Raw genomic sequence first — 22,261 nt, 5'->3', positions numbered from 1 at the left:
CTTATATTCGACCGTAATTGATAACTAATTAAGTAGCTCCCTGATATATTTGTTTATTCTGTTGATCGATATCGCTTTAGGTTTCACGCGTGTTTTTTGGACAATTATTGTGACATTTGTGTTTTTTAGAGACAATCAGTATGCTCAGAGTCGAGCTACCTGGTAATGTAGGAAGTGGATTCAGATCATAGATAGATCCAGTTGAAAAACAAGTTAAAGTAGTTTCAATTAGCAATCAAAAGATTTTAGGTGTTTTCTTAGAAGGCAAACAATTTTATCTGATGAACCTACGAGGAAAGTACAAACTTTCTTTTCTAGTTTTTCTCTAAGGAAAAACTCAATTCCACTGACAGACACAAGAAACTGCCTGATGTCATTCTCTTAAGCAACAATCTTTCAGAACGAATTCTAAATTAACTAAACGCACTTTCATTATTAAGGCAGGTAGTATTGATTATTATTATTATTAATTTTTCATTACAGAAAGCAGCACTTTTGACGGATCCTCCTTCATTAGCAGCCTTCCGAAGTCTGTGTTATGTGCTGAACCATCCAGTTGCGGACTCGCAAGCTTCACATCCAGACTGTCTCGGTCGGCCAACTTAGCTCCTTCCTTGGATGACCTATTAACTATTTGTTACGGGTACTCCTTACGATCTATAATTGCCACGTGGTCCCAGTCTCATTCAGTCTTGATCGCTCAGTGACTGTAACGACATGGAGCCCACTAAAGAGGTCACAAATTTCTTCGCTGGCCTTACATCTCCAACTTATCTAGATCTGAAGGGTCATTCGTTCAAATAAAAGTAGGTTTGGGTATGCATCTTTAGACATTGTCCAAGTTTTCCAAAAGTACATAAGGACTGAGTGAATTAGGGTTATGTACAAAATAATTTTTGAATTAGTAGTCAAGTAGATGTTTCCTCAGCACAAAATAACAATGGTTAGCGGACAATATCCTTCAGGTGTTATTGAATATAACCTGGGATCCAAGATATATGAATTGCAAAATCCACTCAAAGAAGCATGGTCTAATCCCCACTTTTTACCCTGGATATCTTGGGCGATGTTCAACTACCATGTATTTGAAAAATCAGTAAGAACCTTTATTGACCTACGAACTAAATTTTCTTTCTTCTTTTGCTAGGGAATGAAACTCAGTTTCAACTTATTTCTTTGGGCGCCTAGCTACATTGATGTCGTATGCTAGGAGTTGTACAGATCTATTTATGATGGTGCTTTAGATCTCGGGAGTTTTACAAATTATACAACTGTTCATTTAACTGTAAAACTCGGTAATAAAATGTATAACTGTAATTTACATATATTTTGTAGTTCAGATTATATATTTTTTTTAATATAGGTAAGCAGGAAAAAAATGACTAATTTCAGGTCTATCCCAGCAATTTTAATATGTTCTTTAATTTAGAGCCTCTTTAAAAACAATGTTCATAATCAATTTTCCCCTAAATTACACTGAATTTTTATTCCATCTTTGCTTTTGCACCTTGACAGACCTACATACGGTTAACCACAAGTTAATATTGATTCCTACATTACACCAACACCGACTTCTTTAAAACTCTGCGTTTTTGGTTTATTTATAGTCATAGCAGATGCTAATCTTACAGGGAATTGCGTAAGATAAAATATTACATGGCGATTAATTACAAAATTTTATATAATAGAGAGACAGTTATACATATATATCAATTAAAATAACTACAACGAAAAATAATCAAAGCTATCTTGTCCCTCCCTAAAATTTGTATCATTTAACAAAATTTATTTGATTTAAACAACTTTCCGCGAATGAAACTTGAAAATGTTAAGCATCCATACCGTTCCTATCCTGAGATCTGCACTAATTGATTCTTTTGCCAAGTGCTATGTGGATTACTATCGCAGATTTTTTGATTCCTGATTTTCATGGATGTCTTACCCTTCTATATTACATTAAATTAACTTCATCAGCTTACAATTTCTTGTCTTCAGCAATCATGATAAATCCTCATAGATTAAAAAAAAAAAACTCAAATAGTTTAAAAAAAAAAATTTATCCAATTGAACAGCTGTTTATAAGAAATAAGTTTTATTTACGCCAAACTAGTTCTGTGATTGATTAGACCTATTCTCTTTTATTATTGGACTATATTTTTCTTCGGATACACCACTATATCAACTTTTTCCATCATTTGTATATATTTAAAAAGCTTATCAAAAATAACTTTCGATCCCTTATCAATTCAGGATGGATAATGACGAGGTTGAAACAAGCGACACCGTTCCTTCCCAAGTGGAAGTTCCTTACTCCGTTACTTCTAGAGATTGGAACAAATACAAGAAAAATACTTTGGCGTCTGAAATATCAGAAATGTTTTTTAAGAAGGACGTACCGAAATGGATACCCAACCCAGTTTATTTCACGTAAGTAGATGATGTGCTAAGTTAATTGATATCTTGGCTTTAAATTTAGAATTAATTGTCATTTGTCGTGTCTGGGTGTGCATTTGTTTTTCAAGCGCATGTTTCACTGAGGGTTTTCTCAATTGATTAATTGATTGGCGCCGCTATGTCTTAAAGAGAACCTTGGCCTGCTCATCAACACTCCTCCACAGTCCTCAATGCCATCGTATCTCAATCTTATAGAACTATAAATAATCTATACCAACGAATGAAATATACCAGGAGTCGTTCAAATATGGCCAAAAATCAATGTTATTATTTTTTTTCTTAGCAAGATTTGAAAGAAAGAATATCTGCTTACATTCCATAAACCTTAGGATGGTTTAATTAAAGATGAGCTGTAATTAAAATAAATAAATAAAATATGGTGGTAACAAATGATTGGTCTCCAGCAATGAGCTTGATTATACTGAATGTTGGTAAATTATAAAAAGTTCTTCAAATTCAGTTTTTAAGATCCTTTTATTTAAAAAATAAATTTACTAGCGCTAAGAAATCATAATGAGTCGTTTGAAACCCTCTCCAGTCTTCTTAGAATGGAGTAGGAAACTTAAAAGATTGAAGATATCTGCTTATTTTAACAAACACTCGAAATATCACGTGATGTATAAGAAATCTGGTGCATTGCGCGCATCATGGTTTTCAGGAGGTGAAATATGAGAATGGTTATCCATTTATATTTTCAAGGGTTTATCCAATGTCAAAGGGTATTGTATAAAACTGTACCATATCAATTCAAAAATATAACGTATTTTCAAACGTTACTTCAAAGATCATTTTTATTAATTTTGTTATATTTAAAAGATTTTCTATCAAGTGTACCTATGTAATGATATATTCAATGAAATATATATCCGTTAGAACTTTCTATACAATAATAATAACACTGATCCTTTTTTTTTTTTTTTAAATATATATTATACTGATTGCGAAAATTATCTCTAACCTACATTAAACTCAAAATCTGAGTACCACTAGGACAAAACAATAACGGCATTGGACAGCCTATGATGAGTCCACACGGAACCCAGGGGTCATTTCTTTAATAATATTCATAATAAAAAAAGAAGAGAGCAGGTGAGCATTCAGATCTGGAAAGATTCATCCTAAAATGAGTTCTGCTTCAGTTCGCAGAAAAAACAGTCTCTTCAAAAGAAGAGAATCATTATAAATGTCTGTCAACAAGACATTTATATTGCAAGTTGAGTCGATACACAAATAATGCGTTACAAATGAATATATATTTTATTTTATTATATCAAAATTCTTAAATCTATGGATCTACTTCTAATTCGTTGCGATTATTTTTCGAATGCCGCGATTTCTTTTTTATTTATTTACTTAATATCAGTTCGGCCTATTGGGCCTTACATGGTCAATGTTAGACGTACTTTTTCTTTTTTTTTAACAATTGATTATGGAGGGTCTTATACAAAAAACACCCATAACTATTTACAATGTTATAAATAAAATAATACAATAAGATAAAATAAACAGATTAAAATAATAATTCTCAACAATATATAAAAGTATATATGAAAGTTAATAACAAACACAATGACATTTAAGGATTAACAAAATAAACAATTGTATTCTAATGGGAAAAAAAAGAAAGTGAATCTAAGAAAAAAAGAAGAGCAATTAAGATAAAACTAAATTTCAGAGACAACAACAACAGAACTGATAAATATATATATAGGGACTTAGGTATAAAAGGCTTCAGTCTTCGGGTTATGGTTGGTTTTCCCAAGTTGTAGGTCACTGCTCCTTGAACTATAGATAACTGGGAGTGGAACTTCATGAACCTTTTTTTTTATGTAATCCGCTATTGTCTCTATTTGTAATTCCCTATACAAGTTGCTGTTTCTTGCAAACCGAGGAGCATCCACAAATTCCGTAAGATTTCATTAATTAAAACTACCACATTTTATGGTTAAATATTTAGTACAAATAAGACCAATTTTATTTTTTAAGTTATTTTGTTCACGTATTAGTGTTTTGTACAAAAACTTAAAATGAGATATTAATATTATATAATAATATCAATATTAATATTTTTATCAAAAAGTTTTTTTGTTTTTTTTTAATGAGTTTTTGAATATATTTACTGCTTCCTCACTACCAAAGATAAAGAAGGTTTGTGATGATGGAGGAAATGAAAACAAACAAAAATTATTCTGAATGTAAAATGCTTTTCCTATAAAAGTAAATCAAGAATCAAATTTGGTACCATGTATGTCGATTTTTACAACCAGACATTTGTGTTCCACCATAGATGGTAGAACTGTTAATCCACTTTTAATGCTATTTCACGGCTAGTTTGAGTTGTATCTAGATGATTTCGCATAGATTATATCACACTCACTACTTTCGCGTACGTTTGCACTACAAATAATTTCTTCGGCACACACATATTTTGAAAATAGCTGTCTGATTCGGCCAATAGGTCCAATAGAAATCTTATCATATTTCATCCTTTGCCTACCCATGTCTAAAAATAATTTCCTAGATACGCCAAGATTTAATTCTCAAACAATAAATTATTAACCTTGAAGTATGAGTAATCAATGTCCTGTATGTAAAACTACAGAACTACATGTTTTCAACAAAATAATTAAAGCCCTTTGAAAAAATGAGAAAATAAAAAAGGAGGGGAAAATTTATACTAAATATGCAATTGAGAGACTTTTTTAGTTATTATTATGATCCCAGGATAGAATTATATATTTGAAAAAGGTGATAGAACGAAGAATTAATGATTTATTTACGGAGCTACTGTGAATAAATTTATTTTATAAAAAAGTTTTTAAAGCAAAAAATATGCTTTACAATTTCTGTACCTAAATTAACTGATTACCAAAGTAACATTCCACACCTAATTTTACAACTGCTGTAAATTAGAAAACTATTGAACCAAATATATAAATTTATTGATGCAGTTGGCGTAGTAAATAATTGTTAGCCTGTTAGAAGCTCATAATTTTCACCTGTTACATAATATCTTCACCAACACAAACTTAGAGTAACCTAAATTCAATGTTTACTATTGAAAAAAGTCCATCAACATAGGCCGTAAATCAACAGCATCAAATTCTATCTGTAAAGATGAAATTATTCTACTTTTTGAGCAAGTATTGTGTTACCAATTTGTAGGTTGAATGTTGGTATCGTAACACTCAATAGTGCAATGCATAATTAAAACTGGATCAGTGTACAGGAAAAAACTCAAGGGCAAAATACATCCGGTCACTGAGCCAGAATCACGTGAAATTCAGCAAAAAAACATCTAAAAGTCCCAAAATGGGTGATCGTTAACTTATGGAACACACTGGATCATAAATAAGGAGAAAATATAATTTCCAAAATGTGAAAAAAATCCTACCAAGCATAAAAAGATAACAGTTTTTATACTTCATTGCAGCTCATGAGATCCCAATTCATGACATTATTCCCATTTAGCTTGATATTTGCATTAAATTTTTTATATTCGAAAGCTTTACCCGTCTACCTTCAAATAAAGTTTCTACATCTGACTGAAAATTGAAGGATTTCTTAACATCGAGAATCAATTATATTTCCAGAATGCAGTTGATTCATTAATATTATCACCTGCTGCAATTATTGATATATTTTAAATTTTGAATAATAATTACTCTTTCAAACATACATTTATAACACTATAAAAATATAATTGTATTTCTATGAAACCATAAAGTCGACTGTATTATTATAATTGAAAAAGTACATTATTTGAACATTAATATTAATTTACTTTTAATTAGTAAAAATGGCTAACTACTATTGTCTATGATTATAATCCTAAAAATTTGAAAACGTTAATACATAATTAAGAAACTTGAATATTATGAAGTAAGCATAATATGTTTTGCATTAAATTGATGATATAATTAATGTCTCTTTGTGTAGTGCTGATGATTATACTCTAATTTAAACCTTACGACCTGGTACTATTATTTTATCCTTTAGCCAGCTTTATGAAGCTGATATCACAAATTTTTGGACGTATATTTATAATCGTATTACGCTGGTTAAGTTCACGATCACTTTCGAGCACTTTTTGGACGATTTCACATGATTTACGTAGTGTGACCGTGCGTTTTTGTCCTTGTATTTTTAATATCGAGCCGATTTAAAAGTTTTTAATGATACATTTTACGGTCGGGTGAGATAATGCCAACATTCTACCTATGTACCGGTAACTGACCAATTGGTTGATTTTAGGTGTCGAACTTAATACTGTTGGCATATTTTAGAGGAGACTCAGGATATTTTAATCGAGCAATATCTAAAAAGCGCCTGAAATTGAAAAACGGTGGAATCCATTTTGATGGATTTTTTTTTTAAATTGTGGATACTGTTTTCACATTGAGTTTATATTTGATGAAGGGATTATGTATTAGGTGAAAACAATGAGTTTTATCAGATGACTTACCGGAAAAACTAAGTGTACGAATAATTATTTTACCCGTGGTTTTATGAAATGGAGGATTGAAGTCAGTATTGTTGGACCTAAAAGTGTAGGCAGAGGAAGGCGACTTGCTTGATGCAATATCAAGTGACCTTTCCTCCTGACATTGCTATCACTTAATTTTGTTTGTCTCTAAATACAGATAAATTAAATATCTCGATCATTTACTAAAAATAATTTAAGTATCTTATAAGATAAAACTGAAAGTTCATAGTGACCAAGTGTTTTAATTCATAGAATGCCAAAAATTTGTCGAAATTGGAAATGGTTAGGCCCAAAACAGGAGGTGATGAGACATTGACTGACTCCACGTTGAATTTATTATCCCGACCTTTGTTAAGGTGGCATTGTCACTCATCCTTTGTTGGCTGTGATTGGATAGCCGTCTATTCCTTCTAATGTGATTAAACCAATGAGAAATGGCTCAAGTTTTATCTTCTCGTTGACACTTCAATCAATCTCATACTAGTACAACACAGGTTAGTATTCACCTTGCTCCCGTGCAAGTACTTCTATCAGGAACAACAAACCTAGCGTACGAGGTATGTCGTGTTTATTTTCTTTAAAATCGATAAAAGAATAAACGATTCAGGTCAAGATGTAGTTTGGCATAATTACGGAGGAAAAAAGCTTAGTTATCATTTAAATTTTGATAGAGGTTCTAACGTCATAAAGTAGATGTTAGTAATTTTATTTCTTGTCTTCAATCTCAACTATCCAATGTACTGATGGTGAAAATATTGAAATCAAATTTCTTCTACAGGTTTTTAAATTTTAATTTATTTTTTTAATAACTTAGTAGCCCGAACCAAGACCTGTAGAGATATTATGCGGCAAAATTGTGATTTAGAGATAATAAATCTTAGTTTTGTTTTTAAATTTGCTCAACTATTTTACTTTTTGACAGTTTTAGTTTTTTCCCGAAATCTCTAAGATGAGATATATTAAGCCATAAAGATATAGACTCTAGCTAAATGGAGCCGCTTAGGCCACCCCTGTTTAAGGAAATTAAAAACATGAAAAATTTAATTTATTATTCATTTAACATAACACAATAAATTTTCTCTTAATTTCGGTTTAAATAGTGGACCGGAATTAATACTGAATTAATTCTTGTTATTTTTATTTTACTCCAGTATTTTTAATCACTTAAAAATTACGTCTAAATCCATCAGTTATTATTGTAATATTTTTTCTAAAATTCGTATTATCGTCGTCATCGAGGGCTAACTACTTATAGAACATTTAGTACTACATGATTGGAAAGCAGATCAAATAATAAGAAATGTCCTTTTTCATTTTAAATTCACTCTTCATCCAGAAAGAGTTAGTAATTATTTCAATAAGACCCTCCTGAATTTTAATACGATTGAATTATTTACTAATTTTTTTTTCATAAATTGAAGGCAAGAATTTATATTATTTCTGATAATTGATAGAAGCTCATTGCTGATACTTGATAGAGGTACTTGCACGGCAGTAAGGTAAATACTAACCTTGCTGCAGTGTAAGTACCTCTAACAAGAATAACAAACCAAGCGCAAGAGGTATATTGTTCGAGATTTGTCATGTTAATTTTCTTCGGTAATTAGTAAAATCGGTAAAAAAATAAACGATCTCTGCAGTCTTGGTCTCCAAGTTGATTGGGGCTACCTTCTACGTTAATTTTAATACAGTGCATTATATGGTTGAGATTTAAGACTAGAAATAAAGTTATTAACATCTAATTTATAATATTAAAGCTTCTATCAAGGTTCAAATGATTACTGAAATTTTCCCTCCAAGCTAATTCTAATTCAAATAGAGGTAATTCTATTATTCAGTAAACATAACCATTATCTCACGTTAACACAATTTTGAATATACTACTTAAGCATACTGCTTAATTATATAAAATTAAATTTCGAAATAATTTATTCATTATCTGGAATGTTGAATGAAGATTAATATTATTGACAATAGTTGTTAAATATTTGTATTAACATAAAAATGAATATTTATGTTCCACAAATTTACTTTTATGATTTTAATAATATTTTGTTTGAATACATGTTTTTAGTAAATTAAATAAACATTTTATAGCATTATAAATACATTGTAAATGACAAGTTTAATCCAGGAGTTCTCTATCATAAGTCAATACATCAAACTTTGGAAAATGTATTACTAATAAATTTATACATGAGCATTTCATTTAGATATGAATGAATTTAATGACCATTAAAGTGAGAAGTGTCTATATTGACTTTTGGTAAAATAATTATTAAAAATTATCCTTAATTATTATTAAAACTTAAATATTTATTAATAATTATAGCAGGTTGTTAACGGTATACTAAATAAGGAGCAATTTAAAAATAAAACTATATTGTTTTCTTTTTCAAATTTTTGTCTTTATAAAATAGTAATAATAATTAGGGTCCAACATTATTAATCGAATTGTTAGTAATATTTCCCTGAACGTGATTGCGTGAGGAGGGGGTTGGGTGAGTAACACACTGCCCTGATTAATTGAAAATTGAAATTGAAAAAAGTTAGGAAATTTAAGGAGTTGGGAATGTACTTGAAACAGGAAACATTATTCAAACTGATTACCATACTCATATTTGCTTATAAACGCCATTTTTAGAGGTCAGTATTTGAAAAATGTTTAGGAAAAGGGGAAATTTAGGGAAACACTCCCCAGATCTAGTAACCCGGTCAAAAGTAGATTTTAGAGTCTGTAAGCCGGCAAGTGAATATTTAAATTGTTGACTTTGGCTAATTTTGAAGGTGAAGATTTGAAACATTGTCAGTCAGTATGTTACAATACTACTCTCCATAGAAAATAATCAGTTGGCTCATTTTAGAATTAAAAAAATCTAGTGAGGAGCTCGCACCACACAACTCTCACTTGATCCGACGAAGGCGAAAATTTAAAACAATTTTTTATAAAAGTAAGATGGTCCGGGATTAGTCAAAAGAACTCAAATAGTAATAAAACTGTTTATTGTGAGCAAACGTTTCGCCACACATTGTAGGATTTCGCCAGAACATTCTGAATTACGGAAGGTAAAAAATTAATCACACGGTCAATCAATATTTTAGAATTATTACCTAAATTGTACCTTATGTTCGAAAGTGATTCATCACTAACATATTCAATACGGTTGAGAGTAGAGATCAGGATGAGAACCACTCACTCTCCCTTACCATAATGAGCGACCCCTGAGAGTCTCAACAACAGGAAGAAGGGGAGAGACGCATTTGGTTCGGTTGCATGTACCTGTGTCACCGCGATCCTATAATGAATGCAACTGAGTCATAAGAGTTGTTTTAATCATTTCCTTTATCTTTAATTGGTAGTCTTGCCAAAAAAAAGGTAGGTCATTGCAGAAGTTTTAAAATTAAAAAAATTAAACTATAGTAAAACGAAGTACATTTGAATTAATCAGTTTTTCTCATTATACGTGTAATAATTTTCATATTTTATTTTATTTTATTTTATACGGGAACGTAGTAAAATTTTGTAAAAAAAACATGTTGTGTAGTAAAGTTTCCAAAACAAAGAAATGTTTGGTTTTTAAGCAATGAAATTATTAAGTTTGGTCATTTAGATCCGAAGCATTTTGTATACAGAATTTTCCAATCTATCGAAAAAAAATTGGCATTTGGTCTGTCATTTTAGGCTTTTCATCAGGTATTAAATTTTCCAAAAGATATTTCAACTTTTCATCGAAAATTTAAACGTTTAATCAAACATAATGAGCTTTAAGGCAGACATATTAGACTATTTGCCGATTTAGAAAACTTTTGGCTAAACATATTAAAGTTTTGTCAGTTAAAATAAACAAAAAGTATTTTCAGCCATCAAATTAAACCAAATTCTAAGCAAATTAAACTTTTTCCACAATTTAAGCTTAATGTACTTTTTGTTAGACAGAATCGACCTGTGGCTAGAAAGATTCCGGAAACCATCCGATAACAATGTAAAATTTTCAACGTAGGCATTTTTCTGATTAAACCTTAGGTCTGATCTTCTGTTTCTTACATACACCCCCTTCCTCTCTTTCCCGCAATGAATTATTATTTGGAGTAGTCGTCAAAGTATGCATTCACCATTCTACTCGTAATTTATTAAACATAAAAACAAATACAAACTATAATACCTCTTTTTAAAATTGTATTAATCACTTTTTGTGCCTGAAAAGAAAATTTGATTTAATTCATTTTGTATTGGATTAATTTTTATAAATTTATTTTTGAATTGAACTTTATCACACCATTAAAAAAACTAAAGATAATAAAAAATCTACACAATCATGTTGCACGAAACTAAAGTGTTTCACTAGGATCAGATTGAGCGACAGAGTTAGTTAAAGCTGTCAGGTGTGACGTGAGCCGTCATGTGCTCCACACACACGACCAAGCACCACAAGGCGGCACACACTCCCGCTTTGGCAGCCTACGACCTGGCCCTCATCAGCATGGAGCTCCTGGCCCTCAACAGGGAGGAGAAGAAGAAGCAGCTGAGCCAGGGCAAGATGGAAAAGTGGCTCGAAGACATCACGGCCAAGGCGACCTCTCCGGCGGACCTCCCGGATGGAGGGGTCTTCGTACCGAGCTATTCCAGGAATGTAACTGTGAGGTAAGTTGTATTGCAGCTCACGGGGCTTGGCGGGTGTATAGAAGAAAGATAAATTATATTTGATAATTAATAAAATTTAATCTTTAAATATTTCTCATTAATCAAATGTATTACGACAAATGGAAAATAGGTAAGCGCAAGTATTGATTGTTGATGATGGTGATGTCATTGTTACCTCCTCAAATTACTCTTTACGGTCAAAGGTCCGACGTTATTTCAAGATCATAGGTCATTAAGAAGCATCCAATTGCATACTCTACTGAACCTTTTATAAGGAATTTTTCGAAAAGGAATTGATAAGTTAAATTTTGTAACCTCGAGGGTGCCGAATCTTACTAACCAGATAAGGAGGGTACAAATTCATTCCTCTTCACAGTCCTGAAATTCAAAGTAACTGAGCCGTTTGGAATTCGACTATTACCGTTCCGAACCGAGCACTCTGGGACCTTCCCATCAACGTGGTCAGTTATCATAGCCTTTATTCTTGAAAGGTTGGTAATATGGAGTACATCTGCTTTTAAATGCATGGAATCGTTTTCGAAAAATAGTCGGATCAAGCAAAATATATTTGCTCATGAGTAAGCGAAGATAATAGAGCGAAACAGATTAAATCATCCGATGTACAGATGTAAATACATGTTAGTTAGTTAGTTTATCAATTCTTTTTTATCTCTGTTTCTAAAATCATTTATATACGATTTTAATATAAGTTATAATTAATTGGCTACCCTGTTTTTGGCCAATATATGTTGTAAAATTAAAATTACCTTATAATTGTTTTAAAGGGACCTAGTCCCAGAATAATACACTATTTATCATTTCATTAAATTAATACGAAACCTATAGCGATTGACAAGGACAAGCCATTTTCTAAATATAAAGATAAAAGATAAAGATGTGTCTAGGAAACTACGTTAACGCATACGTTAGCAAAAGTAGTGACCGGTGTCTAATTAACGCTGAATTATTTTTACGCTAATCCACAGATAGTTGATATAAAGGAGATATAAGGAAAAAGTGATAACTTTCGAACTTTTTCATCTCCTTTTTCTCATACCCGACGCTGGAACCTCTGGGGGTTTGCTGCTAATTGGGGCCTAGTCGGAATAGTCATTTTAGAAATGTACGTGTGCCTTAGAAAATGCCTAAATGTATGGTTAAGCAAAAGAAATGCACGTAATCTGATAAAATGACGTATTGGTACCAACACAACCCCTGAAAATGTCATCAAAATTAGATGAACAGTTAGATTTATGCACCAAAAATGACTAACAGGCAGACGGAATTGGTCTTTTTTTATTGACATTTAAGACTGTACATAATAATACATTTAGTAAATTTAATTTAAGATCAGTATGGTGTGATACAGGCATGTAGAGAAACTACCAATTGGTAGCACTCTAAAACATTTTTACACTAGGAGGTCTTGAAGCCATCTTCTTTTCAGGCACCTTGTCAGGAGCTGAAAAGGAAGCAATGTTAGAAACTATTGGTTTTGAGTGGTTAGTAAGTTTATAATCTTGATCTCAGAAGTGTAAAATTCGAGAGTATTTGATTCTGATGACATTTTTTTTTTATTCCTTGCATAAATAAAAAGCATTCCTACCTTCGGTAGTAAGGTAGCGAACGTCTACTGTACACAATTATTTTATTACAATACATAAGTTTTAAATTGGACAGCAACAAAATTTATTTGATGCGTGACGTACAATTTAACTTAAATTTATTTAGGTTTCAATCATACATGTTATAGAATTGAAATAAGTCCAGTAACAGACAGAATAAGACCAAACCTAAACATAAAAGAAATTTCTTTTTAACCTAAGCTCTCAACTTGCTCGAATAATAGAGAGAGAAAAAGTTAATGTGAAGGAGAGTATATTAATGTTGTTGCGTATGAATTGATCTAAAATAGATATGTATATTTTTTAAAAGAAGAAGGGAATTCCTTGTTTTGTTTTTGTTTAAAGCTAAATAGTTTATAAATAAATCGATTGTTTCATTGGTTTAGTGGAGAAGTATAGTTCGGAAGATGAGAAAGTTGATATTATCGTCTTGTGAGTAGAATGTATATTCCCAAAACGTCTTTTGTTCCGAGGTAACGTTAAAAGTTATTTCAGTAATTAGATTTTTAAGAATTATTAGCGGTGAATATGTGACTGTCGGTTGGGAAAAGTTTAGCAATCAATCTTGTAGCATCAATTTTAGTTGCCCATATGTGGTATCACTTTTCCAAATTAAATTAATCAGTCTAATAGGAAAATGGGAGCTTGGGTTTTTTTAAGTTGAGTTCTGTATAAAAATTTCACAGTTAAATATGAGAACAAAGTTCTGCCGGCATAATGGATCTTAAAATCCCCTGGAAGGATTTTTCTTGAGCTATTAGAAAACCAAGAATCGATTAGTATTCCTTTCGCTCTCTATTTATATTTTACTTGACAACTATTTTTCCACAGGAAGGTACGAAGATAAAAAAAAAAAAAAAAAATGTTCCTTTTGTCACATAATAACTTTCATTTAGTAAAATAAAACCAAAAAGACGGGTGGATATAGCGAGAATGAACTATTTTATCTAATCTCGATAACTTATTTCTATTAAATATTAAAAGCAATAAATTATTAATTTTTATATATGATTCACTATTAATAATTTTCTTAAAAAATATTAATTTAAATATTTTAGAAAAATGAAGAGACAGAACGACTTTGAACAATTTGAAATCAGAGGGAATTTATTCTATTTCGAACTTCTCATCATAAAAAATTATTACATTATAATTACATAATTTGTTCAGTGACGTTAACTAATTAATTAAATAATCCAGTACAGGTTATAATAATAAAATCATAAAACTATGATTTTGAGGTAATCTTCCAATAACGGTATGGTAGGAAAAGTGTATATCCAAATAAAAAAATAAGAAATTAAAATTAAAATAAAGATTTTTTTAGTCTCTTTTTAAAGTTCCCAAAGTGAGTGACGAGGTACCCTCGGCTGCTCTAAGCGTATACCAGAGATGTACTTCCTCAAAATATTACAAAGAAAAAGAAAATAATTTAAAATTAAAATAGCAAATATACAGTGCATTTCTTTATTTAATTTGGTCCGTTTTTTCTTCTTATTTTCCTATATACTAAAAAGTTCTCAGGGTAATTGTGGGGACATTATTTCAGGTCATCAAGGGTGCCACGAAAATTTTTAAGCTCAACAAAAGGTGCTGTGAATTTTTATCATCCCAAAAAGGTGGCCATGGCGATAAATATATATGAACCGCTGGCCTAAGGCTTTAAATTTTGCTCCTCGAAATAAAACAATAATCTTAGAGTTAATTAAGATTGGTACCGATATCAGCTAATATTATGATCTCCATGTTTAGATACCCATTATGAAGATTCTATCAAAATAGCTAGATTCACTATTAATGCTTGCTTCAGGGCCATAGAACTACGATTGTTATCTGAAGTCACTGTTCTTTCCACTAGTCAATCAATAGTAAATATGGATATTATAATATTTACAATAAAATAATTCAGTCCGCGATATTACGATAAAACCATACCTTTGAACTGTTATGACTGGTACAGATCAGCTAATATTACAACTCATGTATTAATAGATCAATACTAAATATAGAGATTATACCTTATCTAATATTTATCTAACTGTCCATGTTCCTACATATCACTGATAAAGCTGGAAAAGGAAAGCCAGAATGCATTAGCCAGGGGAATTGTGAGGATATTGATAAAGCGTTGGGCATAATGTAACATAATGATAACAAGAAATGACAGCGCTCTAACTTTGGCATAATTATATGAACTCGACCAGCAACACAATTAACTAAGACCTGAAACTTCCACATAAATTTTCTTCAAAGTTTCTAGAGAGGTGACTGTCTACCCGCTTTAGACGAAAATATTGTATGTTACATCGGGACCTGCTCGTGCTATACTGCAGGTGTCCCCAGTGTAATTTTATGATTAAAATGACTGTGTGGAAAAGGGGGGCTGAAAATGTGAGATACTTTATGCTCATGAACAACATATATTTCCTTATATTTATAAAGTATTAATCCCTGGAGGGGCAGATGATATTAGTGAGTTAGTTAAGAGTTATTTATCTAGTGTAATATGAACAAAAGTGGGGTCTCATAGACTAATTGAAACAATCATGCGCTTATCTGTTGAATGACGTTTTCGCCGCCGCGGTGACGTCTTCTAGTCGCTTCCCTCGTCTAGGTGTGCTGTGGGCGAAATGGTGAAAACCATGTAATCTTCGCCCCGTGTCTGAAGAGACGTCTTTTCCTCTCAGAGGCTGGCCAGCGTGTCCTGGAACCTGGCGTGATGGTAGGGGTAGGCCAGGTCCTAGCTTGCATGATGCTTAGGCTGGGGCGGCATTGCAGTCCCAGCGTCTTCGGGGTCTTCCGGTGTTCGCGGCAAGGGGGGCATCAGGAAATGAGACCCCCGACCCCGACTTTATATAGATCCAAAAATTAACCGTGAAAATCGGATTACTTAAATCCGACATTGTACAATGCATTATAATGTATCGTTAACGGAATCTTATTTATTTAACATCTACAAGAGTATTTAGAAAATAATTGGAATATAATAAAGTTTTCATGTTGAACTTTTCTGCCCCAAGTCATCTTAATGTACACAATAATGCAAATATTATCTTCATGGGGAAATAAAATATCCATTACACATCAGCAGTCAGTCGAATCCTTAGAATTCATTACTACGACTTAGGCTCTCAGCAATATAATTTTTCTTTAATTTAACTCTTTGTGTTAAAGGAGTTCCTCAATCTCAAGAAAATGGTATACAAAAAAAAATTATATCACTGTTTCTCCAATTTCTTTGAAAATTATATATCTATCCTCTTTCTCCCTAAACTTCTGAATTTATTTTTTTAATTCTAGGGTTGTTTGAAAAAATAAAGATACATAGTATATAGAAATAAACATAATACGGGAACGGGAATATAAACAGTTAAGTAAAAAAACTTAGTAATGATGACTATTATATAGAACTATTGTAGCAGAATACATCTTTGAAAATTCTAATATATAGAATAAAACCATTACAAATTAAAAAAAATAAATTAAATCTTTGCCGCTTCAGCTCATGAAGGGTCAGAGGTACATTACTTTCTAAGGATGTATTGTTACTAGACCAACGGTTGTGCAAGGAGGTGATTTGGACAGAATCACGCTCGACCGTTAAATTTTTACTCAATTAACGAGGCTGAGTGGAACTCCGAGGCCTTCCGAACCTACAAGGCTGACTCACGACTACAGTGAAAAAAAAATATATCTGTCACAGCCGGATACGAACTCGGTCCCTTGGAGTTATCAGAACAGTGCTTTAATATTAATAATAATAAAGCTAAATTTTAATTATCGTATAGAAGTAACGAAGAACACATAATCACGTAGAAACTTTTTTTTTTTATGAAACACCACTTACTGGATATACAACAAATTTTCTCGAAGTTTTAAGAATGCTTTATTGAATATCTTTCAAAAAACATTGAATGCATCAAGTCTTAACTTCTTCGAAATTCAATAATTTTTTTTTTTTTACAATTCGAGAGCATTACAGATCAGGAGCCATCTACTAATAGAAGGAAATAGTAAGCAACCACTATTGACAACGCCCATAAAAACAAACTAATGCGGTTTGATAAGGGGGAAGAATGGCGTACTAAAAGCAATAGTATAAATAAAACATAGGGCTCGTTTCAGATATAGCACATCATCCAAGAATCGGGGTGAAAATTACATACGTTTATTATTCTGAATAGCTTGTGTTTTATTCAGGCACACTTTATTGCAGTGGTCATATTTCTGAAAGTTATTTTTTATACAGGAGACAAAAAATTTGATATATATTCTGGGGAGTTAAAAAAAACTTTGTTTTCATTTTTATCATGTTTCTTTGCTAGCATTTTTGAACGATCGATAGGTCATCACCTATATTGTAACGTAAACTATTTCTAAGATTAAATTAACAAGCAGGCTTGCTATGATGATTACAAATTAAATTGCATTATTATTACTAATATTGCTCAAAAAACTTAGGGAATCAAATGATTAATGATGCCTCTTGATCATGCTTCCACATGATGTGAAATAGTTCTCAATACAAAGTTCGTGATTTGTGGCAAATTTAAAGAATTTAAGGATAAAATATAAAATTATAATTTAGTATATAAAAATATATTATAACATTCTGTTCATAATAAGAATGCTCTAAATATATACTATTTATTAATAAACCAAAAATATACTTTTTTATGATATTTAAAATAATAAAATTTTGAAGAGTGAGAAAAAAAAGGAAAATATTTCTGGACAGTACTTTTAAAAACCAATCATCATTTATTGATTTAAAAAAATGAAAAATGGCTGTAATAAAACAGTATAATAAAAGAAAAAATAGCAAAAGTTCTAACGATAAATTGTCTAATACTTTTTGTAAAACCAGACAGATAATTCAATCACAATAGTAATGCCATTATTAGGAAATCGTCTCTTTTTAGTATGCTCTCTTATGGTTTTAGCAGTTAGTAGCAGAAAAACGTTAATACATAAAATAAAGGCTGTTTTGTTAACTTTTATTCTGTATAAGTATTTTTTTTTTTTTTTTAAAAAACAATAGTTTCCGAGAAACAGGCGAAGAACTGAAAAAAAAATCTCAAATTTTTAAGTTAAAGTTGTCTCAGAAACAAAACAAGGCTTCCACGAAAAAAATCAGAAAAACTCAAATTCGTGTCTAGTGACCAAAAAAACATTCCTATCTATATATATATATTTTATATTGCCTAGGCTAAGAAAAACTTTGAAAATATTTATAAATTATTGTATATAACATTAAAATATATTGTATTTAATTTATAATAAATTAGGTTTTGCTTCGTAATGTTTGTGCTCCACTGGTTGCGCAAATTTTATAAATCTGAAATGTAGTATTCATCCTGCCGACGTTGATTTTCATACCTCAAATATTATGCACACGAGTGGTGGTTAATGGAGAACAATTAATTGAAAAGGAAAACAAAGAAAATATCCTGTAATTGTATGTTAGAAACAGGAGCGCCAGTATCACTCAGTGACTAATGTCGAAGTGCACTAAAGGAATACCCGAATGGACTATCATTAAATTTTTAATGCAGTAATTCTAATATAATATTAAATGAACAACAGTTAGTCCCAAATTTCAAATTCTGAAAAATTAAGAAATGAGGATGAACATACATTGTGATGATAAAAGCAATTGTAATAGACTATTTGGAAAACATTATTTGTTTTCGTATGTAAAAATTTAATCTTTAACAGGTATTACACAAAACTAGAAACCTTTGAAATTGTACATTGTTTCTCGTTGCTACGCACTGATTTAATATACTCAATAAATCTTATCAAAGTTATTTAATCTACATTTGTTGCTGTTGAAAGAGTTTCCTTTGCAGTGGCACTGATTATTACTTTCAATAAATGAAATAAAAAACATAAAATGATAAACTGAGATTGGGAATGCTAGCCGAGCCTATTTTTATTTTTGTTGGAAAGAATGGATTCCTCCTTAAATCAGTTAATCGCATGTGGGGAGAAATTCACCCCGTCATAATCTAGTACAAAAACTGTCAGGAAAAAAAATCAGTAAATTGACTTGGCTGGTTTTGGAATACGCCTCAACTAAAGTTATTTGATTCTTGAACTGTTGATGTCATATTTGACTATCTTACCTTCTGGAAGGCTTTGGTAATCTCTGCGCAGGCGTTTCCCGTCCGTCATATCTATCAGAAAGGATTCAATCTGAAGATATTTAATGTTTCTTCTAGTCTGTGGTGGTAATGGTACTGTAAGAACATTCCTACCGAGAATCGAAAATTAATACCGTAAAAACAATTAATACAGCATTGGCCGAATACTGTTTAATGATCTGGTACAACAGCTGAGATAAGTGGAAGATTACTTGGAGTGGAACAATCTTATCTCAACCTTAGTGATTGACATGAGTGATAGTGGTGCTCTTGCTCACTGTTCCTTACATTGATAATATCGATAAGGTATGTTTATGAGTATTATCGATCTAAACCAATAAACTGATAAAAGCTTCATTAATAACACAGTTTTTATACTGCACCTTTTTGTATGGTTTAAATTTCAAGTAACAGTTGGTATGGTATCAATGACTATAATTATAATATGTAAAATGAAATAAAATAAGAAAAACGGAACCAAAGAAAAATCAATCAATACTATTAGGGTATCCTATCATTTTTTTCGCACTACACTGTGCATGACCTCGAGCCAGCTGTTCGTAAACATGCAGGCATGGACGTCCCCAAAGATGGGCAAGAGGGAGGAACTCCCCCCCCCCTCCCTAGAAGTGAAAAAATTATTAATGTAACTAAAAATAATTTTTTTTTTCAAGCAAATATTAATTTTAATAAATCATAAAGTACTACGACAATGATATAATTTTCTTAAAATGTTGGTTTCATTCGCCTTTTCCGTACTGAAATGTCACAACTTGACTGACAACGACTTACCTCGCTCCCTAGTTTTCCGTTTATGCAGGCTTATCTATCATCCGCAACAACGGGGAGAGACCTCACCAAGAGTATGATCGCTGAATATCCGCGAGATAGATACCACTAACATTCTCAGGACAACGGTAAAAAAATTCAATCTAGATGGGATTTGTGAATCGGTGTGAAGTTTGTGCGCATGTTGCGTTGACCCTAAGAAAAAAACTTTACAGTTGATTGGGACGTTATACCTCATCATCGTACTTCCCAGGTCCTGCCCCATCTGATTATTATTACTTGATTCCCTCGTTAAAAAAATTTTCTCCATGGTAAATATCACAAATCCGAAAGCAAAATAAAAATGAATATTTTGCTAGTAAGTTTCAACAATTATGGAAAGGGTATAATTTAGCTTTCTGAGAGATTGAAGGAGGTAATAGAGCAGAGCAGTCCACATATAACTCAAAGTAAATCAACCTTAAACAACAAATATCGTCTATTGATTTCGCATAAGAAAAAATCTTATGGGATATCCTAATATTATATAAAGTTGAAGAGTTTGTTCGTTTGAATGAGCTAATTTCAGGAAGTACCGGTCAGATTTTTAAAAATTATGTTTAGGTTAGATTTTCCATTTCTTGAGGAAGGCCATACATCATCACGCTAATTCCATGGGAAGGAAACAGTAACCGTAATATGAAAAGTTGACTTAGGAAAGTGGGTGTAATCTTTGTCATGATAATGTTTATGAAGCTGAAAATTTTATTGGTTTTTCTCATTATGATATACAAATAAAATTAAGCTGGGTTAGAGAAAAATCGTGTTCTAAGTTTTAAAAAACATTACGTTTAAGAAATTAATTATAGTTTTTCGATTAACTCAAAAACTATAGATGCCATGTAACACTATAGGTACTCATTGGGAAGACAATTAGATACTCAAAAAGAGAAAATGAAAATCGTCTAAATTGGACTGGTATCAGCATAGATGGAGAATGTCGCTGTCAGTCCCTGTAATGCCGATTCTAAAATAACGGGCAATTTAACGCCAACTTAGAAATAAATTTCTAGCTGAGCATGAATCCAATATTTACCTATCAAATTTTAGTTTGAAAATTTCGTACCCATTACTAATAACGGGTAGTAGTCAGGCCTCAAGCAATGAGGCTATAAAATAGATCGAATTGGAAATTTCTGTAATGATTACTTCGAGAACAGGTTTCTACAGTGAGAATGTATACCATTACTTGAAATAGAAATATTTTTGTAAAAAGAAATAAATACATTTTGAGCAGATGGTTTTAAAAATGATAATACGTCACCTCTACAAAATTATTTTTCACTAAAACTTTAATGTTTCTTTGGCGTGACGGCTTAATCAAATTTAATATTTATTTAGTTATTGTATGAAACTATTGAAAAAATATTAAACAGTAGCTTCTAAGCTGGAAATTTTATATTTGTAATATTTTTAAAAAACAATTAAAATGCTTTACATAAAATAAGAGAACATTTTCGTGTAGGTAAAAACAAGACCCATGAATAAATAACCTATAAATTTTTGCAAGCCAGGATGTATGATCAAGGATACATCGTTTCGAAACGTGCTACTTCGCCTTGTAATTTTCTTTTTTATTTTCAACATAATTATTAAACGAGAATTAATCATTCTGGTTACCATATTATTAATGAACATAATGACCACTCACACTTTGTCCGAAAATATTGGTTGGTTTCACTCTAGGCATAAACCTCATCGAATTTTCTTTGACTTATACGTAGGAGGTTCTCTGAATTAAAAAACATCTATTTAATAAAAATAATAACATTGTTTATTTTTTTTTAATGGTATTCTACGAATTAATGAACATATAATAAAGGTTCCAATTTCAGAACAGAAGGGTTACCAAAAATAGGAAGCCAGCATGAAATAATTCTATGAAAAATTATAAATGTACGTTCTATTGTGAATTAAAGAATTTCAATAAATAATTACCTCTAATTATTACAATACAATGTAGGTCGTAAACGATTTATGAAGCTTTACATATCCATGGATGGAAATTAATGTAATTTCAATTGCAGGTTATTCCAAAGGGTTACTCTAGAAGAGAGAATATTATACATTTATGGATATA

At 31.2% G+C, this 22,261-nt stretch overlaps 1 protein-coding gene across 1 annotated transcript in view; it reads right to left on the bottom strand.

Moving 5' to 3' along the window:
* Positions 1 to 19,550, bottom strand: part of LOC106688771 (sodium/hydrogen exchanger 9B2) — a 46,003-nt gene extending 26,453 nt beyond the window's left edge. The window contains exon 1 of the mRNA XM_014433397.3: positions 19,336 to 19,550. Coding sequence (XP_014288883.1) covers positions 19,336 to 19,384 — 49 coding nt within the window. The 5' untranslated portion in view covers positions 19,385 to 19,550. The remainder of the gene's footprint in view (positions 1 to 19,335) is intronic.
* Between the last annotated feature and the right edge of the window lie 2,711 nt (positions 19,551 to 22,261).

Source organism: Halyomorpha halys, unplaced genomic scaffold, assembly GCF_000696795.3.
Source record: "Halyomorpha halys isolate HHAL.00 unplaced genomic scaffold, Hhal_1.1 Scaffold1198.1, whole genome shotgun sequence".
NCBI lineage: Eukaryota > Metazoa > Arthropoda > Insecta > Hemiptera > Pentatomidae > Halyomorpha > Halyomorpha halys.
This window is presented reverse-complemented; position numbering and strand designations above follow the sequence as displayed.